The sequence below is a fragment of the Mus pahari genome, chromosome 6 (genome assembly GCF_900095145.1).
Source record: "Mus pahari chromosome 6, PAHARI_EIJ_v1.1, whole genome shotgun sequence".
In the NCBI taxonomy this organism is placed as follows: domain Eukaryota; kingdom Metazoa; phylum Chordata; class Mammalia; order Rodentia; family Muridae; genus Mus; species Mus pahari.
Genome location: NC_034595.1, coordinates 69,064,405 through 69,085,920, shown reverse-complemented (window position 1 = coordinate 69,085,920; position 21,516 = coordinate 69,064,405). Strand labels below are relative to the sequence as shown.

The 21,516-nt window shown below is 50.6% G+C and overlaps 2 protein-coding genes across 12 annotated transcripts in view; both read left to right on the top strand.

Moving 5' to 3' along the window:
* St3gal3 (ST3 beta-galactoside alpha-2,3-sialyltransferase 3) overlaps window positions 1-6,182 on the top strand; it is a 208,587-nt gene extending 202,405 nt beyond the window's left edge. For 4 of the 8 annotated variants that reach the window (XM_021201159.1, XM_021201157.1, XM_021201155.1 and 1 more), the window contains one exon: window positions 5,176-6,182. In XM_021201159.1, coding sequence (XP_021056818.1) covers window positions 5,176-5,265 — 90 coding nt within the window. In that variant the 3' untranslated portion in view covers window positions 5,266-6,182. The remainder of the gene's footprint in view (window positions 1-5,175) is intronic. The other 4 variants (XM_029539585.1, XM_029539584.1, XM_029539587.1 and 1 more) reach the window with 1 other exon arrangement.
* A 2,182-nt stretch (window positions 6,183-8,364) lies between these two features.
* On the top strand, window positions 8,365-11,942 carry Artn (artemin). 4 transcript variants are annotated; one of them, XM_021200848.1, is made up of 6 exons: window positions 8,365-8,742; window positions 8,950-9,099; window positions 9,995-10,107; window positions 10,365-10,499; window positions 10,841-10,979; window positions 11,071-11,942. In XM_021200848.1, exons 4-6 carry the CDS (start codon window positions 10,440-10,442, stop codon window positions 11,544-11,546), a joined length of 675 nt encoding a protein of 224 aa, XP_021056507.1. In that variant the 5' UTR covers window positions 8,365-8,742; window positions 8,950-9,099; window positions 9,995-10,107; window positions 10,365-10,439; the 3' UTR covers window positions 11,547-11,942. The 4 variants fall into 4 exon arrangements, with proteins under 4 accessions (XP_021056507.1, XP_021056505.1, XP_021056508.1 ...); XM_021200846.1 differs by having other exon boundaries at window positions 9,755-10,499; XM_021200849.1 differs by having other exon boundaries at window positions 9,755-10,499; window positions 10,841-10,983.
* Window positions 11,943-21,516: the final 9,574 nt, after the last annotated feature.

Genomic DNA, 21,516 nt, shown 5'->3' with positions numbered 1-21,516 from the left:
TCCTCTCCTCTTCCCCTTCCTCTCCCCTCTCCCCTCTCCCCTCCCCTCCTCTCCCTTCTTCTCTCTTCTCCTCTTCTCATTCCTCAGCTTTGGTCTAGCCTTTAATAGTCAGCATTAGGCCGGGCACTGTAGCACAGGCCTTTAATCTCTGTGTGTCTCTGGGAGTTTGAGGCCAGCCACAGCTAGAGTGAGACCCTGCCTCAGGAGGAATAGAAAAGAAGCCACTATGGGGCTGGATCCAGAGAGAAGGCTCAGTAGTTAAGAAGACATACAACTTTATTCCCAACACACATATAGCATGTAGATACTTATAGGCATGGTATATACACATACATACATACATACATACATACATACATACATACATACATACATACATACTCATTAAAAAAATGAATCTCTTTTTTTTTCTTTTGAAACAGGGTTTTTCTGTGTAGCCATGGCTGTCATGGTACTCACTGTAGACTAGTCTAGCCTTCAACACACAGAGATTTACCTGCCTTTGCCTCTCAAGTGCCAGGATTAAAAGCATGTGCCACCATACCCAGTTAAAAAACACATATCTTGAGATAAATGAAATAAGAACTATCAGAAAAGTCCCTGCTAAAAATGTGGACTGCAGTGGATGGACAGAAGTCCGATCACATCCTGCCTTAGTGCACAGCAGTGTCTGGCTCCAAGAGGCTCCCAGCTTACCCGTGTGAAGGAAGGATTAGGAAAGAGCCCCAGAATGGGGCAGGCAGTCCCTGGTCTAAGAGCGACATCCAGGGCAAACTTTTGTGCCTTCTCTTTCCTTTTTTTCCTTCAAGATTTAGTTTTAAGTGTGTGTGTGTGTGTGTGTGTGTGTGTGTGTGTGTGTGTGTGTGTGTGAGTGAGTGTGTGTATGTGTGTGTGTTCACTGTGTCTATATGTGCTGATATGCTATATGTATTCTGGGAATAAAGCTGTATGTACGCACATGAGTACAGGTTTCCACTGAGACCAGAAGAGGGTGTCAGATCTCTCGGAGCTGAAGTTTTAGCTGGGAGCCACTGACAGCATTGCCGGGAACTGAACACGCATCCCCTGCAAGAGCAGTACATACTCCTAACCCCTGAGCTGTCTCTGCATCCCATGCCTACTCTTTCTTTAGGGGAGCAAACTGTCCAGCAGGTTCATAAGCGTAGGCTGGTGGAGAGCACAGAGCTCCATGTCCCAGTTATCCAGACATGGCAAAGTCTTCCCTCTCATGCTCCCCTTCTCAATAACTATGGGGAAAACGGCTTTTAGACCCAGCATTACAGTTAGAAATTCTGTAACTCTAATATCACATGTAAAAAAGTTAATAATTTCTTAATGTAGTGGAATAATGTAGTACTCTATTGACCTGTTAGCCCTCAGTGACTCCTAGTGGGTGCTCTTGAAACTGACTCATCCTTGGTTACTTCTGCTGGAAGAAAGAGAAGACGCAGTATAAACATTTTATGAGTGCCCGTGTTTGCTTGAATCCCAGCCCTGCCATTCTAACGGGCCTGGTGGTGATGGTGACCGTGGTGGTGGTGGTGGTGGTGGTGGTGGTGGTGGTGGTGGTGGTGGTGGTGGCAGCCGTGGTGGTGGTTGCTGCTGCTCTGCTTTGCTTTTTGCCTGTAAAATCTAATTTCAGTCTGGGGAGGTGACTCAGAGGATAAGAGTCCCTGCTGCATAAGCTTGAGGTCCTAAGTTCAAATCCCAAGAAGTCAGACTATCAGCGGTCAGCCGTAGACCGCCACGGGACTCCTAAGGATAAACTTCAGGTTGCTGGGCTTGAGAAGCGAGTGCCTTTACCTGCTGAGCCGCCTCGCCAGCCCCACCTGACCTCATCAGTTCTCCAGAAGCCGTACTCCTCCAGTGGACTCAGGAGTTCCACGCAGTCACATCAGATAGTCTCCAAGTGTGACTGCATTCCCAGATGGCAAAGAGGTTTCTGCGTCCTGCTCTGCCACCCTCTCATCTGGAACCGTCTGAGTGCTGTCTTCATAGCTGACATACTTGCTTTTAGGTTTCTAGAGTTCTTCCTGGTGGCCACTCCTCACTGTGTCTGGAGCCCGATGCCCTGCTCTGTCATTTTTCTGGGGTAAAAGTTTAAAGAGCTCTGGGCTCACCCTTCTGTGCAGCTTGCTTTTTTCCCAGGGTAAAGGAGTTGTGTAAATTTTAACAAGTTGTGGGGAAAAAAAGCAGTTCAACTTCTTTTTTTTAATTCAGTATTTTTTAATAATTTACTTATTTATATGTGCATTGGTATTTTGCCTACATGCATGTCTGTGTGAGGCCGTCAGATCTACTAGATCTGGAGTTACAGACAGTTGTGAGCTGTCATGTGGGTGCTGGGAATTGAACCCAGGTCCACTGGAAGAACAGCCACTGCTTTTAACCACTGAGCCATCTCTTCAACCCCAACATAGTCCAATTTCTAGCAGTTTCCTGTTGCTGCTCTACCAAGGGGGCTCTGCCTCATCTCCTCGATCTTCATGCTATTGTTTAGAAGTTGCAAAAGGTGATATACCCCAAGAATTCTGTCTTCCTCTTTATTTGACGCAAAAGGGAGGCTCATCCTCATCTTTTTTTTTGCCAGAAATGAGGGAGTAATGAAAGTCAGAGGGCAAGTTTTTCCCCATCGCTTATAAACAAATTCTTTTTATTCTCTAATAATTTTGCTGTCCTAGGTCTAACATGGTCTCCTTAGTCAAAAGGTTCAACAAGAATGAAAGCCTTTCTGATGGATTTTCACCTACCTTCTAAGAGACAAACCCTTGTATTTGATGGTTCCCTTCCATTTGTAGCACAGATAACAAGCCACTCGCTTGTTCAAAGCTTCAACCATAAAAGCCCATTAAATGTGGAGGGCAGTAAAATCAGGGCAAGCAGTCAAGGAGAGATCTGTCTTCATTCCAATATTTTTCAATTTCTTAGTCAAGGAAGGAATTCATTGGAGAATTTAAAGTAAATTTGTTTGGAATTTCTGTTTTGCACTATTAAGTATTGATGAAAATAAAATCTCTAATTCCAGGGACTAAAGAGGTGGTTCAGTAGTTAAGAGCACTGACTTCTCTTCCAGAGGTCCTGAGTTCAATTCCCAGCACCCACATGGCAGCTCGCAACCATCTGTAACTCCAGTCCTAGTGGATGTTACCCTCACACAGACATACATGCAGGCAAAACACTAACACATATATAGTAAGGATAAATAAATCATTTAAAATAAAATCTTTAATTGAAAAAAAATAAAGAAATCAGGCATGTCTGCACGAGCACCGGACAGGAGGGTCACTGGGGTTTGCTGAGCACCAGCAAGACTCCAAGGTCAATGAGAGACCCTGACTTCAGAGACTATGGTACAGAGTGATAGACCACACACAGACAGACAGACACACCAGGGAGGGAGGGAGAGGGGGAGAGAGACAGAGAGATCTAATTTCATTGAACAAATTTCATGGAGTGCCTACTGTGTGTCTAGCCATCCCTGCCCTTAGAAACATCTGGAAAGATGATTTGAACCTTCAAAGAATGGATGTGAGTCATCCAGGGGTCTGAAACAAGGAGAGCAACTCCAGAGGCAGAAGCAAGGCAGAATGACAAAGCCTGGTCTAGGTTTTTCTAGGGGTCTGAGGGGACAGATGGTGAGGTCAGGGGGGATGCTGAGGGAGACTAACCCACCTCAGGCACTGCGCTGTGGATTGTCGGGAAGGAAACCACTACCACCTGGGGATGTGGAGGCTTCAGGGCAGCCAAATCTGTGGTTCACACAAGAGGCTTCAAGGACGCTCAGAGCAGAGGGCCGTAGGGTCTCTGGTTGGGGACTGCCTGAGTTTTAGATTTCAGAGGTTTGGAAGGTCGGAGAGTATTGTGGGAATCAAAATAAGGGCTGGACAGCCCCTAGTTCTTAGTACAGTAAATGGTGTCTGTGGGTACAGGCATGGAGTGGCCCAGTGCTGACACATGCAGAGGCCAGTTGGGTCTGAGCCATGAGGCTAAGGACACTCATCCCTTCATTCCTTCAGTCAAGCCTTCCCTTTAAGAACCTTAGTCATCGGAGCTTCCTGGGGAGAATTCTGGGAATCAGAAGGAATCCAATCCCATTAAGTCCTGGAAGGTGGCATTATCTCTAACTTAGTAGGATGAACTTTTTAAGTGTATAGCACTTTGGGTTTATTTTATTCAAGGATGGTGGTGTGGGAAGTGCTTAGCCTTTGGGAGCCAGTCTGATGGAATGGTCTTAGGAGGTAGAGGCAAAAAGATAAAGGGAAGAGAAGACCAGCATGAGTTAGTGAGATGCTGCCTTGGAACAATAAAGCAAATGAATATATTGGCTCACATCTGTATCCCAGCATTTGGAAAGCTGAGGTACAAAGATCATGAGTTTGAGACCAGCCTAGATGACATAGTGAGTTTGAGGCCAGCCCAAGCTACTAAGTAAGACTCGGTCTCAAAAACCCAGAGCAAGTGAGGTGCGTCTGTAAGTAAAAGCATTAGCTATGTGAGCCTGGTGACCTGGGTCCAATCTCTGGAACCCACAGTAGAAGGGGGAAACCCATTGTCAAAGGTCATTCCCTGACCCCCACTCAGGCCCATATTCAAAGATCCACACACCATAGACACACAGAGGGAGAAAGTTAATGATACATTGAAGACAAACAAACATAAATACAAGTTTAATGTTTAGTTTCAAAGGGGAGACCATTTTTATAAAGATGAGGTGTGCTCCTGAGGCTCCCTGGCTACTGTGCACGGGAGGAAAGCTTTCCTTAGCTGCCTAAGGCCTGGAGAACTGATTGCATCAGGCCAGCGCAGCAGCCCATGCCCCTGCTGTGCGGCCCAGTGACTCACCTCCTTGCCCTCAGGGTGTCTAGAACCCAAGTGCTGCCAAGGAGCTGTGGGCTGTTGTCTGAGGGAACGAGAGGCTGAGCAGAGGGGACTGGGAAGCCGAGACCACTCAAGATTGGAAGGAGCCCAGGGCAGAGTTCCTCTGGGGTGACGAGGGTGTGCCAGGCTTGTTTGTTGAGGGGAGTATTGTTGAACAATTGTGTACCTGTGTGTGCCCAGTCACAGAGCTTCAGAGGGTGGTGACTGGAAGAGAGCACCAGCTCAGGGTTAAGCAAGGCTGTGTCCCAGCAGCCCTCTGGATTGCCTTCACGACTTCTCCATCTCTTCCCCTTCTAGTCCTGGACACACAACATCCAGCGAGAGAAAGAGTTTCTGCGGAAGCTAGTGAAGGCACGCGTCATCACCGACTTAAGCAGCGGTATCTGAGTGGGCCGGACACCGGGCCAGAGAGGCTCACGCCAGGACCAAGCAGCTGCCGCCTGCACAGGAGCCTTCCCACCCAGAGAAGGACAGTGCCAAGGGGCCCGGGGGGCCAGTGAGGCCTTGGCAAGGCAACCAGAGCTGTGCCCACTACAGGCCAGCTTCAGAGACCAGCACCCTGCCTTGCAACCTGGGTCCGTGAAGCCAGAGGGCCAGGAGGCCACTGGCTGTGGCCAGCAGGCCCAGCATGCAGGAGGTGGGACATTTGGTAGCAAGAGTGCTACCAGAATCATTTCTCAGATCAGTGTTTGGTGTATTATCATTTCGTGAATTTGGGTATGGGGAGGGGAGGGATAATTTATTTTTAAATTAGATGTCACATTTGGTCCACTTGTTGTGCAGAAAGAGGCCCACTAGAGGGCCCATCAGACAGTGGTACCACTGAACTCCCTGAAGGATGGAGGTGTGGTGACCATGCTTCAGGGACCGGGAGGTGGATAGCATCTCATGTCAGCCATCTCCAGCTCACGACACTCTTTGGCCTTCCCTGGGGAGAAGATGGAGTACTCCTTCTCACCAGCCACCGGTGTCCCACAGGGGAACCCCAGAGCCATCCCTTTAAAGCCAACAGGACAGCTCTTGGACAAGAGCAGAGAGAACTCAGGGGGCAAGTCCCAGCCCAGCCTGACGGGGATGAATGGCTCCGTCCATAGCTGTTCCTAATCCGTAGGGCAGTGCTCCTTCCTGGACTGTCAGATGGTCTGGGTTTCTTGCTGGGACTGCCAGCTCCATGGGTCCTACCCAGGACCAGAAGAAAGTGAGGCTCCAGGACCTTTCCTAGGCTGCCACAGCCGCAGCCACAGCCGCAGCCGGCCAGGGCAGCTCTCACGGAAGCAATAAAGCTCTCTCTCCTCTGAATCTGGCCTCCTGTTGTTTTCTCTGACTTCTCTGGAAGAAACTGAAACTGCACTGAACTCAAGGTCTTCTCTGCAGCCCATGAACTCCTGGGTCTCTTTCACGTCTCGTGTCTACTGTAGGACCTTTGAGTCCTCCAGCTTAGTGGTTAAAAGTATTTACTGTTCTTGCAAAGGAGCCAGGTTCAATTCTCAGCACCTACCTAAAGGCTCACAGTCACCTGTAACTCCTATTCCAGGGGATCTGATATCCCCTTCTGACCTCTAGGGCTCTTGTTGTATACATACACACACCCAGGCACAGAAACACACAAAATTAATTAAAAGACCAGTGGAAGAGACCCACAGAGCACAGAGAAACTCACAGACATCCATTCCTGCCATCCATGGCTCCCCTTAGAAATGAGTGTGGCCCACTCCTTTTTTGCACTTCAGCAGAAAACAGGAAAGCCCCCAACTTAGCCCTAGACACCCCTGGTAACTTTAGAAAGGACATCCCTGCCCTGGTTCACCTCCTTAGGCTTTGGAATCTGACCCCTCTTAACCCCAGGTAGATCTGAGAATCAGAGGCATGTAATGATGGCGGTAGCTTCCCGTCAGACACTGGCCACTGTGGCAGTAAATGGGACCCATAGCTTCAGCTACATGCCTGTCAATGGTAGCCCTAGCTGGAACGGTCACCTCGGTTCAGCAGCCAGTTTCATGGGAAAAGAAAAATGTGTTGAGTGCATGTGTTGTGCGTCCTTCCATGTTGTCCCAAGTGCCATGCAGTCTTGTGGAGCCTGAGGATAGCCCTCACAGACTTCAGCCTCAGGCACTCAGCCTTTAGCCTCATGAACTGCACAAAACTGCTCTCTCAAAATCAGTGGTTAGGACCCCTGGCTATCTCAGGTGAAGACCTAGAACAGTGTACCTGCCCACCTCAAGATTCTGATTCAGATAGGGATGCAGCCTAGATGTGCGTAGTTCTCTTCTTCCTCTTTTAAGATTTATTTATTTTATAAATAGACAAGTACACCATTGCTCTCTTCAGACACACCAGAAGAGGGCATCAGGTCCCATTACAGATGGTTGTGAGCCACCATGTGATTGCTGGGAATTGAACTCGGGACCTCTGGAAGAGAAGTCCGGTGCTCTTAACCACTGAGCTGTCTCTCCAGCCCTATGGGTAGTTCTTAAAGGTCCACGGAGGTGCTGTTACATGATCAGGGTGCATCTAGTCCATGCACATTCTCTGGGTACCCTTCCCCACTCCCAGCATCTGATTTTTCATGTATTGATTGTCAAATACCAAGTTGTCATCACTAGCCCAACTGCCTTCACTTTACTCCCGGCTACAAATTTAGCTGCTTCCCGGGCATTTCTAGCAGGAGGATCCACAGACCCTTCTAATTCAGCATGTCCAGCACTGGTTTCACATCCCCTCTCTCCCAACCGCCAACCCCACATCCGAACCTCTCCCAGGGAAAGCCAGTTCCTAGAATTCACCCTTCTGTAGTCACCCAGGCCAAAGCTAAAGGCAATGTCCATTTTACCACCTCACTTTGTCCAATCAGGCAAAAGGGAATGTTGGGGATTGGGTCCTGGAACCCCCAACTCCCCACAACCCTGCTAAGGGTTTATCTTATTGTCCCCAGCAGCCTGCATCCCTCTTGTCTTGCTTGTCTCAAAACCACACTCTCTCCAGTGCAGTCATTCAACGAAAATGACCACACTCAGACTCGGTCGGTAGTTTCCAGCATCTGCGTGATGAACTCCAGACTAGTTGGTTGGACCTTTCTGATCATTGCCATCAACCAACCTCCAGACACCTGCCAAATTGCCTCATAGCATCTCAGACTCCAGTTCAATACTCTGAAGTCCTCTGATTTTTTTATCCCTGCCCCCCCCCCCCACACACACACACAGTCATTGACTGCCTTCGCTGGGTGTGTGTGAGTCCCTCTGAGGCCCCAACCCTAAAACTGAGCAAACAGACTATCCTTGGACGGTGGGAGCCCAACGCAGAGCCCTGCCGCTCCGAGGCAGCTGAGCCTTCTGAGGGTCCCGGAGCCACCACTTGAGGATGCAGAGTAGCTAGCCAGAACCCCCACGTCTGCGCAGCCCAAGTTGGAACTCTCCTTCAGGCTGCCCCTCCTTCGCCGCCCTCCCTCGCGCTCTCCCGCCCTCGGCCAGGCCTCCCAGCTCCCTACTTTGCTTGACTACCAACTTCGAATTCCCCAGTTTCAGCGTCTCGCTGCAGTCCGCGATCTCTACTCTGTCTCCTGGGGTCTTCTCCAAATGTCTAGTCCCACCTAGGGGGACCTAGCCTAGCCAGCGGGGACCGGATCCGGAGGGTGGAGCAGCCAGGTGAGCCCTGAAAGGTGGGGCGGGGCGGGGGCGCTCTGGGCCCCACCCCGGGATCTGGTGACGCCGGGGCTGGAATTTGACACCGGACGGCGGCGGGCAGGAGGCTGCTGAGGGATGGAGTTGGGCTCGGCCCCCAGATGCGGCCCGCGGGCTCTGCCAGCAACAAGTCCCTCGGGCCCCAGCCCTCGCTGCGACTGGGGCTTGGAGCCCTGCACCCAAGGTAAGCCACCTTCTTGTCCATCCCCTTGATGGACACTCAAAGGGCAGGAAGGTCTTCCTCACCCCCTTTCTCTCAGCCTCTCTCTTCTGGGCCCTCAGCGCAGCTCTTTGCCCCTCCCAGCCCCTCCAGTTCCTCTTGTCGCTAGCTTCTTGGACTGTGTTAACCCTCCTGGCTGGCTGTAATGTGAGGCTCCCGCTGCCGCCACAGGGCACAGACCGGCTGCCAAGGCCCCACTTTTAACTAAAAGAGGCGCTGCCAGGTGCACAACTCTGGGCATGATCCATTTGAGCTTCGGGGGAAAGCCCAGCACTGGTCCCAGGAGAGGCGCCTAGAAGGACACGGACTAGGACCCTTTTGGTGAGTATAGGGTTGGTGGATAGGGGTGGCAAGGGCTGGAGGACCAAATATCCCAAATGGTAAGAAGGGAGAAACGGGTCAGAGCTGTCCTCGAGGGACTTGCTCCTAGGCTCCCCCTAGCGCAGATGTCCCAAGGCTGCCTTGTCCGACTTTCCCTCCATCTGGGAGAATAGTAGCCAGCCTGGTCTCTAGGGATTTGAATCTAGTTAGCCAAGGGGCACACACCTAGCTCTGGAGGAACACTTCCTAGATAAAGGCCTGGGAGGTGTGTGTCTTGTCCTGGAGTCATCATATGTCGCTCCCCCTCCCCATGTATTCTGTGCGCCAGCAAAAGGATGGAGGGTTACATCTGGGACCCAAGAAGAGACTAACTGGTGAGAATTCTTAAAAGTTCTAGGGATCCGAGAGCAGCAATTCACAAAGACTGGAGGTGCGGGCTGGGGTCAGGAAGGATGGTTTATGGGGAAAACTCCTAGGAGCAAGTCTAGGGGGCCAGATCCACAGAAGGCAGATGGCCCAGGCTTGGGCTGGCTCTCGGAGTGGTTCAACCCTCTGAGACCAGGTTGATGCGGAGGACTAGCTGGTCCTTCTGGCAATGGCTCAGACCTAAATGTACAGAGCGTGTGCAAAAGCCCCCCTCCCCTTAAATCCGCAGGCTTGACAAGCTCTGCCCCCTGGTGGCCACAGGAAGCCATGGTCCAGGCCCTGTGTTTTCAGGACCACCACTTCCCCAGATAATAGGCAAGCTCTTGGGGGACATCTGTGGGCATAAGAGAGAATTCAAGTGACACTGGGTCCAGAAAGAAGATTGCAGGAGGCCTAGGCTACCGGTCATCAGATAATCCAGTAACCAACTGACACTCAAATTCTCCAGGGCTCTCCTTCCTCCCCCCAGGTATGGAGTGAACGCGGAGCATAGAGCGGATGAAGCTCAAGTTACTACTTTTCTCCAACCTTCAGCCCTGAAGTACAGAGCAGAAGGGTCTTAGAAGACAGGACCACAGCGGTGTGAGTCTCCCCTCTGAGGCCTTAGAGGATCTCTGAGCTCAGCTGAGCTCTGTTTGCCCATCTGGAGAAGTGAGCCATCGATTGACCTCGTGGCATCGTGAAGGAAGAGGCCCTACCAAGCACCTAACACAGAGCAAGGTTCTCCATTGCAGCTACCGCTGCTGAGTTGACTGTAGCTACTCCAGCCTCCTGGGTCGCCTGGAGAGACTGTAGCGGAAGGAGGAATACCCCCAAACGCTAACTAACTCATCTTTCAGTTTGCAAGCTGCCTCAGGAAGAGGGTGGGGAAACGGGTCCACGCAGGCTGATGGGAGCTTCTGCAGCCGAAAGCTATGGAACTGGGACTTGCAGAGCCTACTGCATTGTCCCACTGCCTCCGGCCTAGGTGGCAGGTGAGTCGTTCCCTTGCGTTTCCCGGCTGGCTTTCTTTGGAAAGAAGAGAGTAGGACATAGCTTAGGACAGCAGGGATCAGATATGAAAGGGGAAATGCCAAGAGGGAGGGGCCGTCATAGGAGGAAAGGACCGGGATTTCTCTGGATCGTCAGTGCCCTCAGGTAATTCCTCCCCTGGGCTCCTGGGAGCAGCAAATGCCTATTAAATCTAAGCCCTTCCTTACACTCTGCCACCCAGCTAGATGCCCGACTAGACTGGTCTCTGATCTGGGCAAGACAAGACCCCCTCCCGACCCCCAAAGTGCCCTGTTCCTCCCTAAGTCTCCTTTTCTCTGTGCAGTCAGCCTGGTGGCCAACCCTAGCTGCTCTAGCCCTGCTGAGCTGCGTCACAGAAGCTTCCCTGGACCCGATGTCCCTCAGCCCCGCCGCTCGCGACGGTCCCTCGCCGGTCTTGGCGCCCCCCACGGACCACCTTCCTGGTAGGTGAGAGCGCGACAGGGCGGGGCAGGGGCGAGGCTAGCTCTAGACACCCCCCCACACACTTCCGAAAGTGACTAAGTCTCATTCCAGGTGGACACACTGCGCATTTGTGCAGCGAAAGAGCCCTACGACCCCCGCCGCAGTCTCCTCAGCCCGCACCCCCGCCGCCAGGTCCCGAGCTCCAGTCTCCTCCCGCCGCGCTCCGCGGAGCACGCGCGGCGCGTGCAGGAACCCGGAGCAGCCGCGCACGGACCACAGATGCGCGCGGCTGCCGCCTGCGCTCGCAGCTGGTGCCGGTGAGCGCGCTCGGCCTGGGCCACAGCTCCGACGAGCTGATACGTTTCCGCTTCTGCAGCGGCTCGTGCCGCCGAGCACGATCCCAGCACGATCTCAGCCTGGCCAGCCTGCTGGGCGCCGGGGCCCTGCGGTCGCCTCCCGGGTCCCGGCCGATCAGCCAGCCCTGCTGCCGGCCCACTCGCTATGAGGCCGTCTCCTTCATGGACGTGAACAGCACCTGGAGGACCGTTGACCACCTCTCCGCCACCGCCTGCGGCTGTCTGGGCTGAGGATGATCTCCAAGCCTTTGCACACTAGACCCATGCGTCGCCCATACCTGGAAGAGCCCCACCGGGCCTCGCTAACCAGGAGCCTCAACTCAGCAGGAAATGGAGGCTGCAGAGCTCAGGCCCCAGGCCGGTGAATGACAGACATCAAGCCTGGAAAGATGACCGAACCACTGACCAACAGTCCCAAGGTGTTCATGGATCCCAGCTCTACAGACAGCAGAAACCTCAGCTAAAGAGAACTCCTCTGGGAGAATCCAGAAATGACCCTCGGTCCTGGGGAATGAATTTTGAAGAGATATATACGTTGCTGGACCAGCCTGTGCTGAAACCAGCCCTGTGTTCACTTGTGGAAGCCGAAGCCCTATTTATTATTTTTAAATTATTTATTTACTTTGCTGGTTTGTCAGATCCTTTCCTGGACATGGGGGATGGGTAGAAGAAGCTAGATGAAGATGTGCCCCACCCCCACCCCATCCACATTTTACACTGACTCAACAGTCATAGTGCTACCTGGATCGCCTACTTCTTGCCCTTCAGGTGTCTCTGAGATGGATGGGAGGCACACATAGGTGACAAAGATGCACAGTCCACAGTACTTGGGGCCTGGGGTACCTGTGGGAAATAAACAATATAGTTTTCTATGGAGAAAGGTCACCCTGTGACCACTGGCAACTTGGGGCCCCTGCTTAGTGGGTAAAGACACAGAAAAGCATGTTTTGTCCCCGCTCCATCAATGTCGGTGTCTCACCATGCAAGGACCTATCTTGAAGGCTCCTTGACAGGTACATAACCCCTGAAGCAACCCAGGGCTGAAGAAGGACTGAGGATGGGAGAGGGGCCAGGGGAGGGGTGGGGAGGGTGCTGGTTCACGGGAAGGAAGCACAGAGCTTCCTGAGGATAGGCGCACAGGCAAGCACTGAGGGTCTCAACAGAGCGTGGATTTGGGATGATGAACAAGCATAGCCATTTATTCACCCAGCAAACAGTGACAGTGAGTTGTCAGCTACCGTGTAGACACTAAAGATGCAGAGGTGAGGCTCTAGGTGTAGCTCAGCTGGTAGGATATGTGCCTAGCCTCCCACTACCACATAAACAGAGTGTGGTGGCACATACCCACAATACCAGTGCTCAAGAAACGGATGTAGAAGGATCAGAAATTCAAGAGCATCCCTAGCTACATATTGAATCTTAGGCTAGCCTGGGCTACATGACAGTCTGTCTCAAGGAAAGGAGATATAGAAGTAAAAGGAACATAATCTCTGTCCTTATGCATGAACTAGGACAGACAATAAACAAGTAATGATACACGTAGTCGCTTCAGTTGATGCGGCTGATGGGCTGCAAGGCAACTGTAAACTAAGAGGAACACACGTTCTTCTGGCAAGGAAGTCAGGGTGCCCCTGGCTCCTCTCTAAAAGGTCAGTCAATCATCCGAGCTTGTCTGTGTGGCCCTTGAAACAGGCAGTGTCTCAGATGAGGTGTGATGTCACACTGTCTCAGATGAGGTATGATGTCACACTGTAATCCAGCACTTGAGATTTGGAGGCAGGAGGATAAGTTCAAGGCCATCCTTGGCTACACAAGTTCAAGTCCATCCTGGGCTCCATGACACCCTGTCAGAAGGAAGGAAGGAAGGAAGGAAGGAAGGAAGGAAGGAAGGAAGGAAGGCTGTCTTCCTGGTCCTATGCGTTTACATTGATTTTTCTTCTTTAAAACAAGACAGGACACTTTTTTTGTTTTGTTTGGTTTGGTTTGGTTTGGTTTTTCAAGACAGGGTTTCTCTGTGTAGTCCTGGCTGTCCTGGAACTCACTTTGTAACCAGGCTGGCCTCGAACTCAGAAATCTGCCTGCCTCTGCCTCCCAAGTGCTGGGATTAAAGGCGTGCACCACTACCATCTGTTGACAGGACACTTTTTATTTGTATTTTGTGTGTATGTGTAGAGACCAGAGGTCAACACCCTGTTTCCCTTCCTCAGTCGCCTTCCGCCTTAACTCCTCCCTTTGAACCTAACACTGGCCAGTTGTCTAGGCTGGCTGGCCAGAAACCCCAGGGATCCTCTTATTTCTACCTCCCCAGCTCTGGAATTACAAACATGTAAATTTTTTATTGCAGTTTCATCTTGTTTATCTTATTGTGTGTGTTAGGGTAGGCAGACATGCCCCAGCACACATTTAGAAGTCAGGAAACAAACTGATGGAAGTTAGCTCCCTCCCCCCACCATGGGGTCACGGTGGATCAAACTAAGGTCATTAGGCTTGGTGTCAGGTACCTGTACCCGAGGAGCCATCTTGCTTGAGCCTCAGCACTGGACTTTCATGAGGGTGAGGATGATCACATTCAGATTCTCACTTCTCGTGCACTTTCTCATATGCACTTTACCAACTGACCAGTTCCAGGGCCTCTGAGATAGATAGGTACATTTGGAAATGAGATAGGTACAGTTGGAAAGGATGTTGTCTCCCAGCAACCAAGGCCATTGGGAGGGATGCTTGTCTGGAGCAGAGGAGGGAGGCCTGGGTGGGATAGATTTTCGAGCTGTCAGCAGTGAGGTTGTAGCCAGGGTATATGAAAGCCCAGAGGCAAGGTTGAAGGTAGGAGCCCAGCCATTTAGGCCATTTAACGATGTCTGCTGAGTCCTTCCTTGGCACTTGTGAATCTGCCAGCTTTGCCATGGGAGTCCTTCACCCAGGCTACAAAGAAGCAGCAAGAGTTCCGAGGACTGGACCCATCCTGGATTAACAAGGCAAACCAAGCCTATGCTTTCTTCTGTAGTCTCCACCCCAGTCCTATATGCTCCCCAAACCTTGGTGGTTTTGCACCCTTAGATACACCTTTGGTCCCATTCTCTGCCACTAAACTGACTGAAATTCTTCAGTTTACACACACACACACACACACACACACACACACACACACACACACACACACACACACCTTACCGCTCACAGAGAGCTGTTTGAAGGGATTGGGAAGATTCCTTCAGTTCTAAAGTGATTTGGGCTAGGGAGAACCCTGCTGATGAGACTAAGCTTAGTGCCAAAAGCTGTCTGTCAGCATGCACTGCTGTTCTGGACCGTTCATGGGGATGTTCACAGTGTTCACAGTGAGCTGCCCAGATCCCAGCCAAGCCAAGTGCTGGGTCTTGTCACTTTCTTTTTGGTGTGTGTGTGTGTGTGTGTGTGTGTGTGTGTGTGTGTGTGTGTGTGNGAGAGAGAGAGAGAGAGAGAGAGAGAGAGAGAGAGAGAGTTGTTTGCTTGTTTGTTTGTTGAGATAAGTTCTTACTTTAGCTCATTCTTGCTTCATCCTTGCAGCAATCCTCCTGCTTCAGCATCTCCCCCCTCCCCCCAGCATAAGAAGTATGATCAGTCATGCCCAGCAAAGGGCTGGCTCTTGACATGCTCCAAACTGTCAGTCCTTGAGGAATGGGGTCCACCTCCAACTTTGAAGCTGCACTGTGTTTACAGCCTGGCACCTCCTCCATGATGGACTCATTGTCCTGGGAAGTCAGCATCCCTTTCCAAGTCCATCTACCAGGTTGTTCTGGAAAAGGATGCTTCCTGTACAAAGAGACAGCAGCAGGGCCAGCGCCTGGCTGATCACAAGCCAGCTGGGGTCACTAGTCACGTGACCAGCCTAGGCAGCACATGGGGCTCCTCGAGACTCAGGGTGCTTTATCGCTCCATTTCTGACCTTGATTTCTGTTTTACTTACAAAACCACACTTCCCAGTGAATGGTCTTCTTAGAACCTAGCGCCAGTCTCCTCTGAACGCATATGCTTTGAGATGTGTTTTTCGACCCTCAGGGAACACCTCAAACCTTCCTCTAGGTTCATCTCATCTGGGATGCGTGGTTCTGGGTTTCACTCACTCTCCTACGCCCAGTTACCTGGTCTGGCAGATGCCCTTATCAGTGACTCACTTCTTTTCCCACCCAAGGAACGCTAACTTATCCCTGGCAATAAATAGATGCCTGTGGTGTAGTGTCTGGGCACAGACTGGCATCTTGTCTTGAAAAAGTTGAGAAAAAAGATGTAAGGGACTCTGTGACCCATGGTTGTATCCTCGTCGCTCTCAGAAGGGTCCCAGCCTACGTTGGAAGTAGAGCCTTCTGAGACCACCAGTGAGAGCATTGGCCTTCTCCCCCACCAAATGCCAGAAAGGTTACTGATATATGCACATCTGGTCAGGAAGCTTAGGTATGTGTGTGTGTAGGGGGGGGGGAGGGAAATACCCTCTGAGGCTCATTCACAGGCCTCATGGAGTCCTTCGCCCCAATGTGATGCCCTGTTCTAGGTACCTTATGTAGCTGGACTGATTTCTCTGAACGTACTGGGGTTCTGACATCTGGACTCAATTATTTATAACACACTCCACACTTGGGCCTTTCTCTATTGTATGTCTCCTTTGAATTTATACTGACCAGAATAGAATCGCATAAAAACAACTGATATTGGCGCTATGGAAGATGGGACAGGAGTATCTGCACTGACTTTCCTTATCTAAAAGAGACTTTACTGAGGTTTCCGGGACCTCCATGGCCACTTCCTAGGAAACCTCCCTTGGCTCTCTGATCCCACACGCTCACGTTCCCTCTCACGACCCCAGCTGCTCCTTCTGACTGTGTTTGGGTTCTTCTTCCTTTCTCTGCATTTTGTGTGGCCCTAGGGCTCTGTAACTGGATGCAACACACACATTATCTACTCTCGGGGTTTCAGTTCCCGATGCCCTGCTGACCACACTTACCTTCACCCGGACCCTTCCGAGCCCTAAGCGATCCAGTACTTACTTATCCATGCACTGCCAAGCTTCCTTCTGTCTTCTGACCTTCAGCTCTGCTCTCCATCCTTGTCTACCTCTGTGTGCTTCGAATCAATCACTTTGCCTGCTTTCCAGCTTCCCAACCACTCCAGTATTCTCCCCTCAACAACCCCGGCTTGAAGGCACAAGACAGCAACATGGGCAACATCCTAGGCTTCTCGATCTTATCCCTGACCCTAAAACAATCGCCTCTCCCGTCGGCTGCTCGCTGAAGCTATATGCTAAAATTCTGTTGCTGAGATACCATGCACTCTGGCTTGTAGGCCATAGAGAAATCAAGCTTCCCCCCTGCCGGCTGGTACCAAAGGATTCTGTGTGGGCTTCTAGAAGGGAGGTACCATCCACAGTCTGCCTCAGTTGTGAGCCCCACATGCTACACTGATGACCTGCCAGGCAAGATACACCATTGGTAAAATAGTGGCAAGCAAGATATGGGGGTAAAGAACCACCTCCTGATGGGACTTGAGGTCCACTGCTCAAGGGAAATTCATGCCTGTTATTGTAAACCTAGTCAGGAATTCATGGTTGGGAAACTCACAGGCCCTAACTGAGACACTACCGCTGTTGTTTTGCTAAATTGACTTGATGTGCCCAGCAAATTGTCTTCCAAATAACTATGTTTATGCCCCTGGATTAGTGTTGCTGTCGGTTTTGGTCAGAGAAGCGTCTTTTTTGTGGTGGGCATCAGTAACTGCAGAGACACATCCTGGGTCAGCGATGAGAACAAGTGACTCTTGGATGCTCAGCCCTAAGTGGGACAGCCATACCACAACCCCCAAGGCCCAGGGAATCAGCAGAAGACAGGAAGCAAAGAATGCAAGTGAGCAGTCACGGTTATCTGCACAGCAATGGCTCCATCAACACCTGGTATGGATCGTCAAAGGGGCTCTCGTGAGGCCGCATCCCTCCACGATGATTTATAGTCAGTTAATGGTTTATGGGGAACAGTATTGCCGGGCTTTTGGAAGTCCCACTTGGGGTTCAATAATAAAAGACTCAGAGACATTTGTATAGTATAAGGCTCTTGGCCTGTTTGCTGGGATGGTCTCTCAGCGAGCCATCTAACTGAACCAGACTCCCCTGCCAGCGTCTCCTCCCGAGGCGCTCTCTGCTTTACCTCCTTGCCCTGCACCCATTCTGCTTCAACCCTCTGACACTCTCTTCTTGCCTCAGCTAAAGCGGACAACTCTTCATCCCTCAAATGCCACGCTTCTTTTCCATACAGAAAGTTATTAGCTATGGGCAGTGGTGGCACACGCCTTTAATCCCAGCACTTGGGAGGCAGAGGCAGGCAGATTTCTGAGTTCGAGGCCAGCTTAATCTACAGAGTGAGTTCCAGGACAGCCAGGGCTACACAGAGAAATCCTGTTTTGGGAAGAAAAAAAAAAAAGAAAAAGACCAGGGCTGGAGACAACCCTACAGGGCTCTAGTGCTATCCTGTGGCACTTGGGTTTTGTCCTGAGGAACCACTAAAGGGTTCCCAGTGGGTTTGGTTAAGGTGTATGTGCTGCTTGGATTTTGTCAGTTTCATGCTTATGTCTAAGTTTACCTAGGCCAACCTTGGAAGGCAGGCGCTCAGTGGAGGAGTTGCCTCCATCAAATCATCCGGTGGTCATGTCTGTGAGGCATCTTCTTGCTAATGACTGAAGTGGGTGGCAAGTGGTCCTGGGTTGCATCAGCAAGCCAAGCAAACTCTGCAAGTTGAGCCAGGAAGCAGTGTTCCACCGTGGTTGGTCTCTTCATCAGTTTCTGCCTCTAGGTTCCTGCTTCTGCTCCTGCCTTCACTTCTCCCTCTAAGATGGACAATGGTCAGAGCGGGTAAGCCCCAGGCTTATCATTGCATCAGAAAACAGAGACAGTATTGCCGGCTCCCATGCACGGCAATGGGAATGTTAAGGTGGGTCAAGGGTCTCTGTTTTTGAGTTGTTATTCTCATTGATAGAATAGTTTGAAAACAGACACAGAAGGAAGCTTGGAGCCAGTGGTTTCATCGAAGTCAGAGAGAAGCAATGGGAGAGAAACTGACTGTCCCAACAGTTGCTGGGGACATGAGGAGTGGGGTGGGGGGCAGGGGCTGGAGAGGAGACACAGTTAGGCCTTTGCTTTAGGCATGGAGATTAGCAGCAGCTGAAGAAAGCCAGGGTGTCTGCAGGGGAACAGTGAGAAAGTCCAGTCTCAGAGAAAGCATGCCTGGGCTTTTGGCCAGCATCTGAAAATGAGATAGAAAGAAAAGGAAGAGGGGATACTCTAAGCAACAACTCAAACTCTAGGCTGACAATGGCAGATCTACAAGGAACTGCTGTCTGTGAGACGAACTTCTTGGAGGGCCCAAGTTCATTATTCCACTGAGGAGATAACTCCTCCCATCCTTTCAGCTTATCTTTAGGTGAATCACCTTTCCTGAGGGGCGGTCTTCTAACCAGCTGATTGGCAGGTCCAATTAGATCAACTTTCTGAAAACTCAGTTCGTTCGTTCATTCATTCATTCTGTGTATGTGCTGAGCGGGGCATGTTCATAAGGACAAGCCTTGGGAATCAGTTATCTTCTTCCACTATGTGGGGTCCCACAATTGAACTCAAGTCCTCAGGTTGAACAGGAAGTACTGTTACCTGCTGAGTCAGACCAAAATGTCATGTCTCTACCCAGAGCCAATGTAGAAGTCAGATTCCATTCTGGACCAGGAGGAAGTAGCTTTCTTTTAAGGAGCCTTAACAAAGCCATGATATCTTCCCTTTTTCATACGACATTTTATTTATTTACTTATTTAATTTTTACGGATAGATGTTTCCCCATATGTCTGTGCATCACAGTGTTCCTGGTGCAAGTGGAGACCAGAGAGGGAGTCATCTCCCCTGGAACTGGAGCTACTGGCTGGTTTTGTGTCCACTTGACACTAGTTAGAGTCAACACAGAGTGTCAGTTGAGGAAATGCCTCATGAGGTCCAGCTGTAAGGCATTTTTCTCATTAGTGTTCAAAGGGGAGGGCCTAGCCCATGGTAGGTGGTGCCATCCCTGGGCTAGTGGTCCTGGGTTCTTCTATAAGAAAGCAGGCTGAGCAAGCCATGGGAAGGAAGCAAGACAGTAAGCAGCCCACTATAGCCCCTGTATCAGTTTCTGCTTCCAGCCCCGTGTGGGGCGGTAGACTGTGAGAGGAAGCCTGATAAGGTTGAGCTGGGTTGGAAGCCCCAGGACCCAAAGGGAAGGTAAGAGCTTCACCTGCTCTTGACACCAGGCCCGTCATGTAGCCACAGCCCCACACAGACCATGGGTCACATAGGGGCAGTGCCCCCAAGACCCCCGCCCCACATGTAGATTAGGCATCCCAAATATCTCAAGCCAAGCCAACAGGAAGCACCTGCTGTCAGACCGCAACCCATCTCAAAACTGTGTATAAGATCCTATCCAGAAGGAATAAAGGTGTGTGACAATGACTCATCTGTCACAGCGCTGTAACACTTCCTAGGAAGAGAACGCTCTCCCAAAGCTTTCACCACTAGAAGCTTCCCTGCACCTCTGCTTGCTAGCTGAGCCCTCTGCTGCTCTTCTCTGCACACGACTTGGAGCCCCTTTGCTTGAACGCTCCTGCCAGGCTGGCCAAAGATCTCTGAGGTTAGCGTCTGGTTCGCAGACTGGATGCCCTGATTGAGTTCCTGTCCTGGCTTCTCCTGAGATGGACTATGACCTGGGATTATAAGATGAATAAACCCTTTCCTCCCAAATTTGGTGTTTGGTCATGGTGTTTTGTTGCACCAATAGAAACCCTAAGATGGTTGTGACCCACCTTGTGAGTGCTGGGAATCGAACTCAGGTCTCCAGAAGAACAGCCAGTGCTCTTTTTTGTTATTGTTGTTGTTGTTTTTTCCAGACAGGGTTTTTCTGTGTAGCCCTGGCTGTCCTGGANCTCACTCTGTAGAACAGGCTGCCCTCAAACTCACAGGGATCTGACTGGCTTCTTTAAAAACACTTAAAACATTTTTTTTTTTTCCCTTTTGGACAACGATTTGCTGACTAGTTGCGATGGATGGACTTCCTTTAGCAGCTAAGTGAGTCTTTCTCCTTCCCAGGCTTTGAAGATTCTTCAAGATCTTGTCAAGTTTCTTCGACCTTCTCTGGTTTCAGCAGCTACTTCCAGCACCAGCTTCCTCCCTTGGAGCACAAGTGTCGCCTGGTGTGGTGGGGCGCATGTAAAGCCCTGTATGGTGATTCCAGCCCTTGTCTTAATCCGTTTCCTCCCCAGGTTTACAAAATTGCTGCTACTCCTGATGGTATGCCAGCCCTTCTCATACTTACCCAACTTTGCAACTGCTAGAAAGCTGTGTTGGGAAGAGTTTAATCAATAAGGAGAGAGAAGCCATATAGTAAGCCCAAATTGAGTTTAATATAATTTATCTAAAAAAATTTTTTTTTTAGGCTGGGCATGGTGGTACATAACTTTAATTCTAGCACTTTGGGAGCAGACACAAGAGGGTCTTGGTGAGTTGGAAGCCAGCCTAGTCTACTGAGTTTCAAGACAGCCAGGACCTCACAGAGAAACCCTGTCTTGGAAAAACAAAAAAGAAAACAAAAAGAAAGATCCTTCTGTTTGAAATCATTTCCTTCCCTGCTGACAGGAGTCAATGAAAGGAAAAGTTGAGTGTGGAGAGGAAGTGCCTGCTGGGAATAGGGGCTTGGCTTCCTCCAACCTCCATTTCCCCATTTTAGCTGAAAACAATGAATAAAAATATCCACTCAAGCCCGGGCTACACAGTAAGATCCCCACTTGAAAACAAAGAAGGTGGAGGATGTGGCTCAGTTGACAGGGTGCGCAGGAGACACAGCACCTCAGACAGCCATCTTGGTGGCACACTCCTGTAATCCCGGGAGTGTTGGGGTTAAAGAGGTGCACCCCCACTCCCCCAGGCAAGAGACTCCATCTCAAAACAAACCAACCGGCCACAGCAGAACAGAGAGAGAACAGAACCTAAGGTAAAGCCATGAGTTATTCCTACTTGAAACATAATGAAAACCTTACGAATTCCCCTCTCCTCCTCCATTCACACACGCGAATAATAGGATTTCCTGGTTGCTCACGAGCAGATCCACAGTGCTTTTTTTTTTTTTTTTTTTTTTTTTTTTTTGGGGTACCAAGTAACTCCTATCTTGTCTCTTCT

Excerpts from the sequence above, each read along its gene's own strand:
- Artn (XM_021200848.1), top strand. The coding sequence starts at position 10,440 with ATGGAACTGGGACTTGCAGAGCCTACTGCATTGTCCCACTGCCTCCGG. Across the intron at positions 10,500-10,840 it reads GCCTCCGGCCTAGGTGGCAG|TCAGCCTGGTGGCCAACCCT; the intron begins GTGAGTCGTTCC and ends TTCTCTGTGCAG. Across the intron at positions 10,980-11,070 it reads CCCCACGGACCACCTTCCTG|GTGGACACACTGCGCATTTG; the intron begins GTAGGTGAGAGC and ends GTCTCATTCCAG.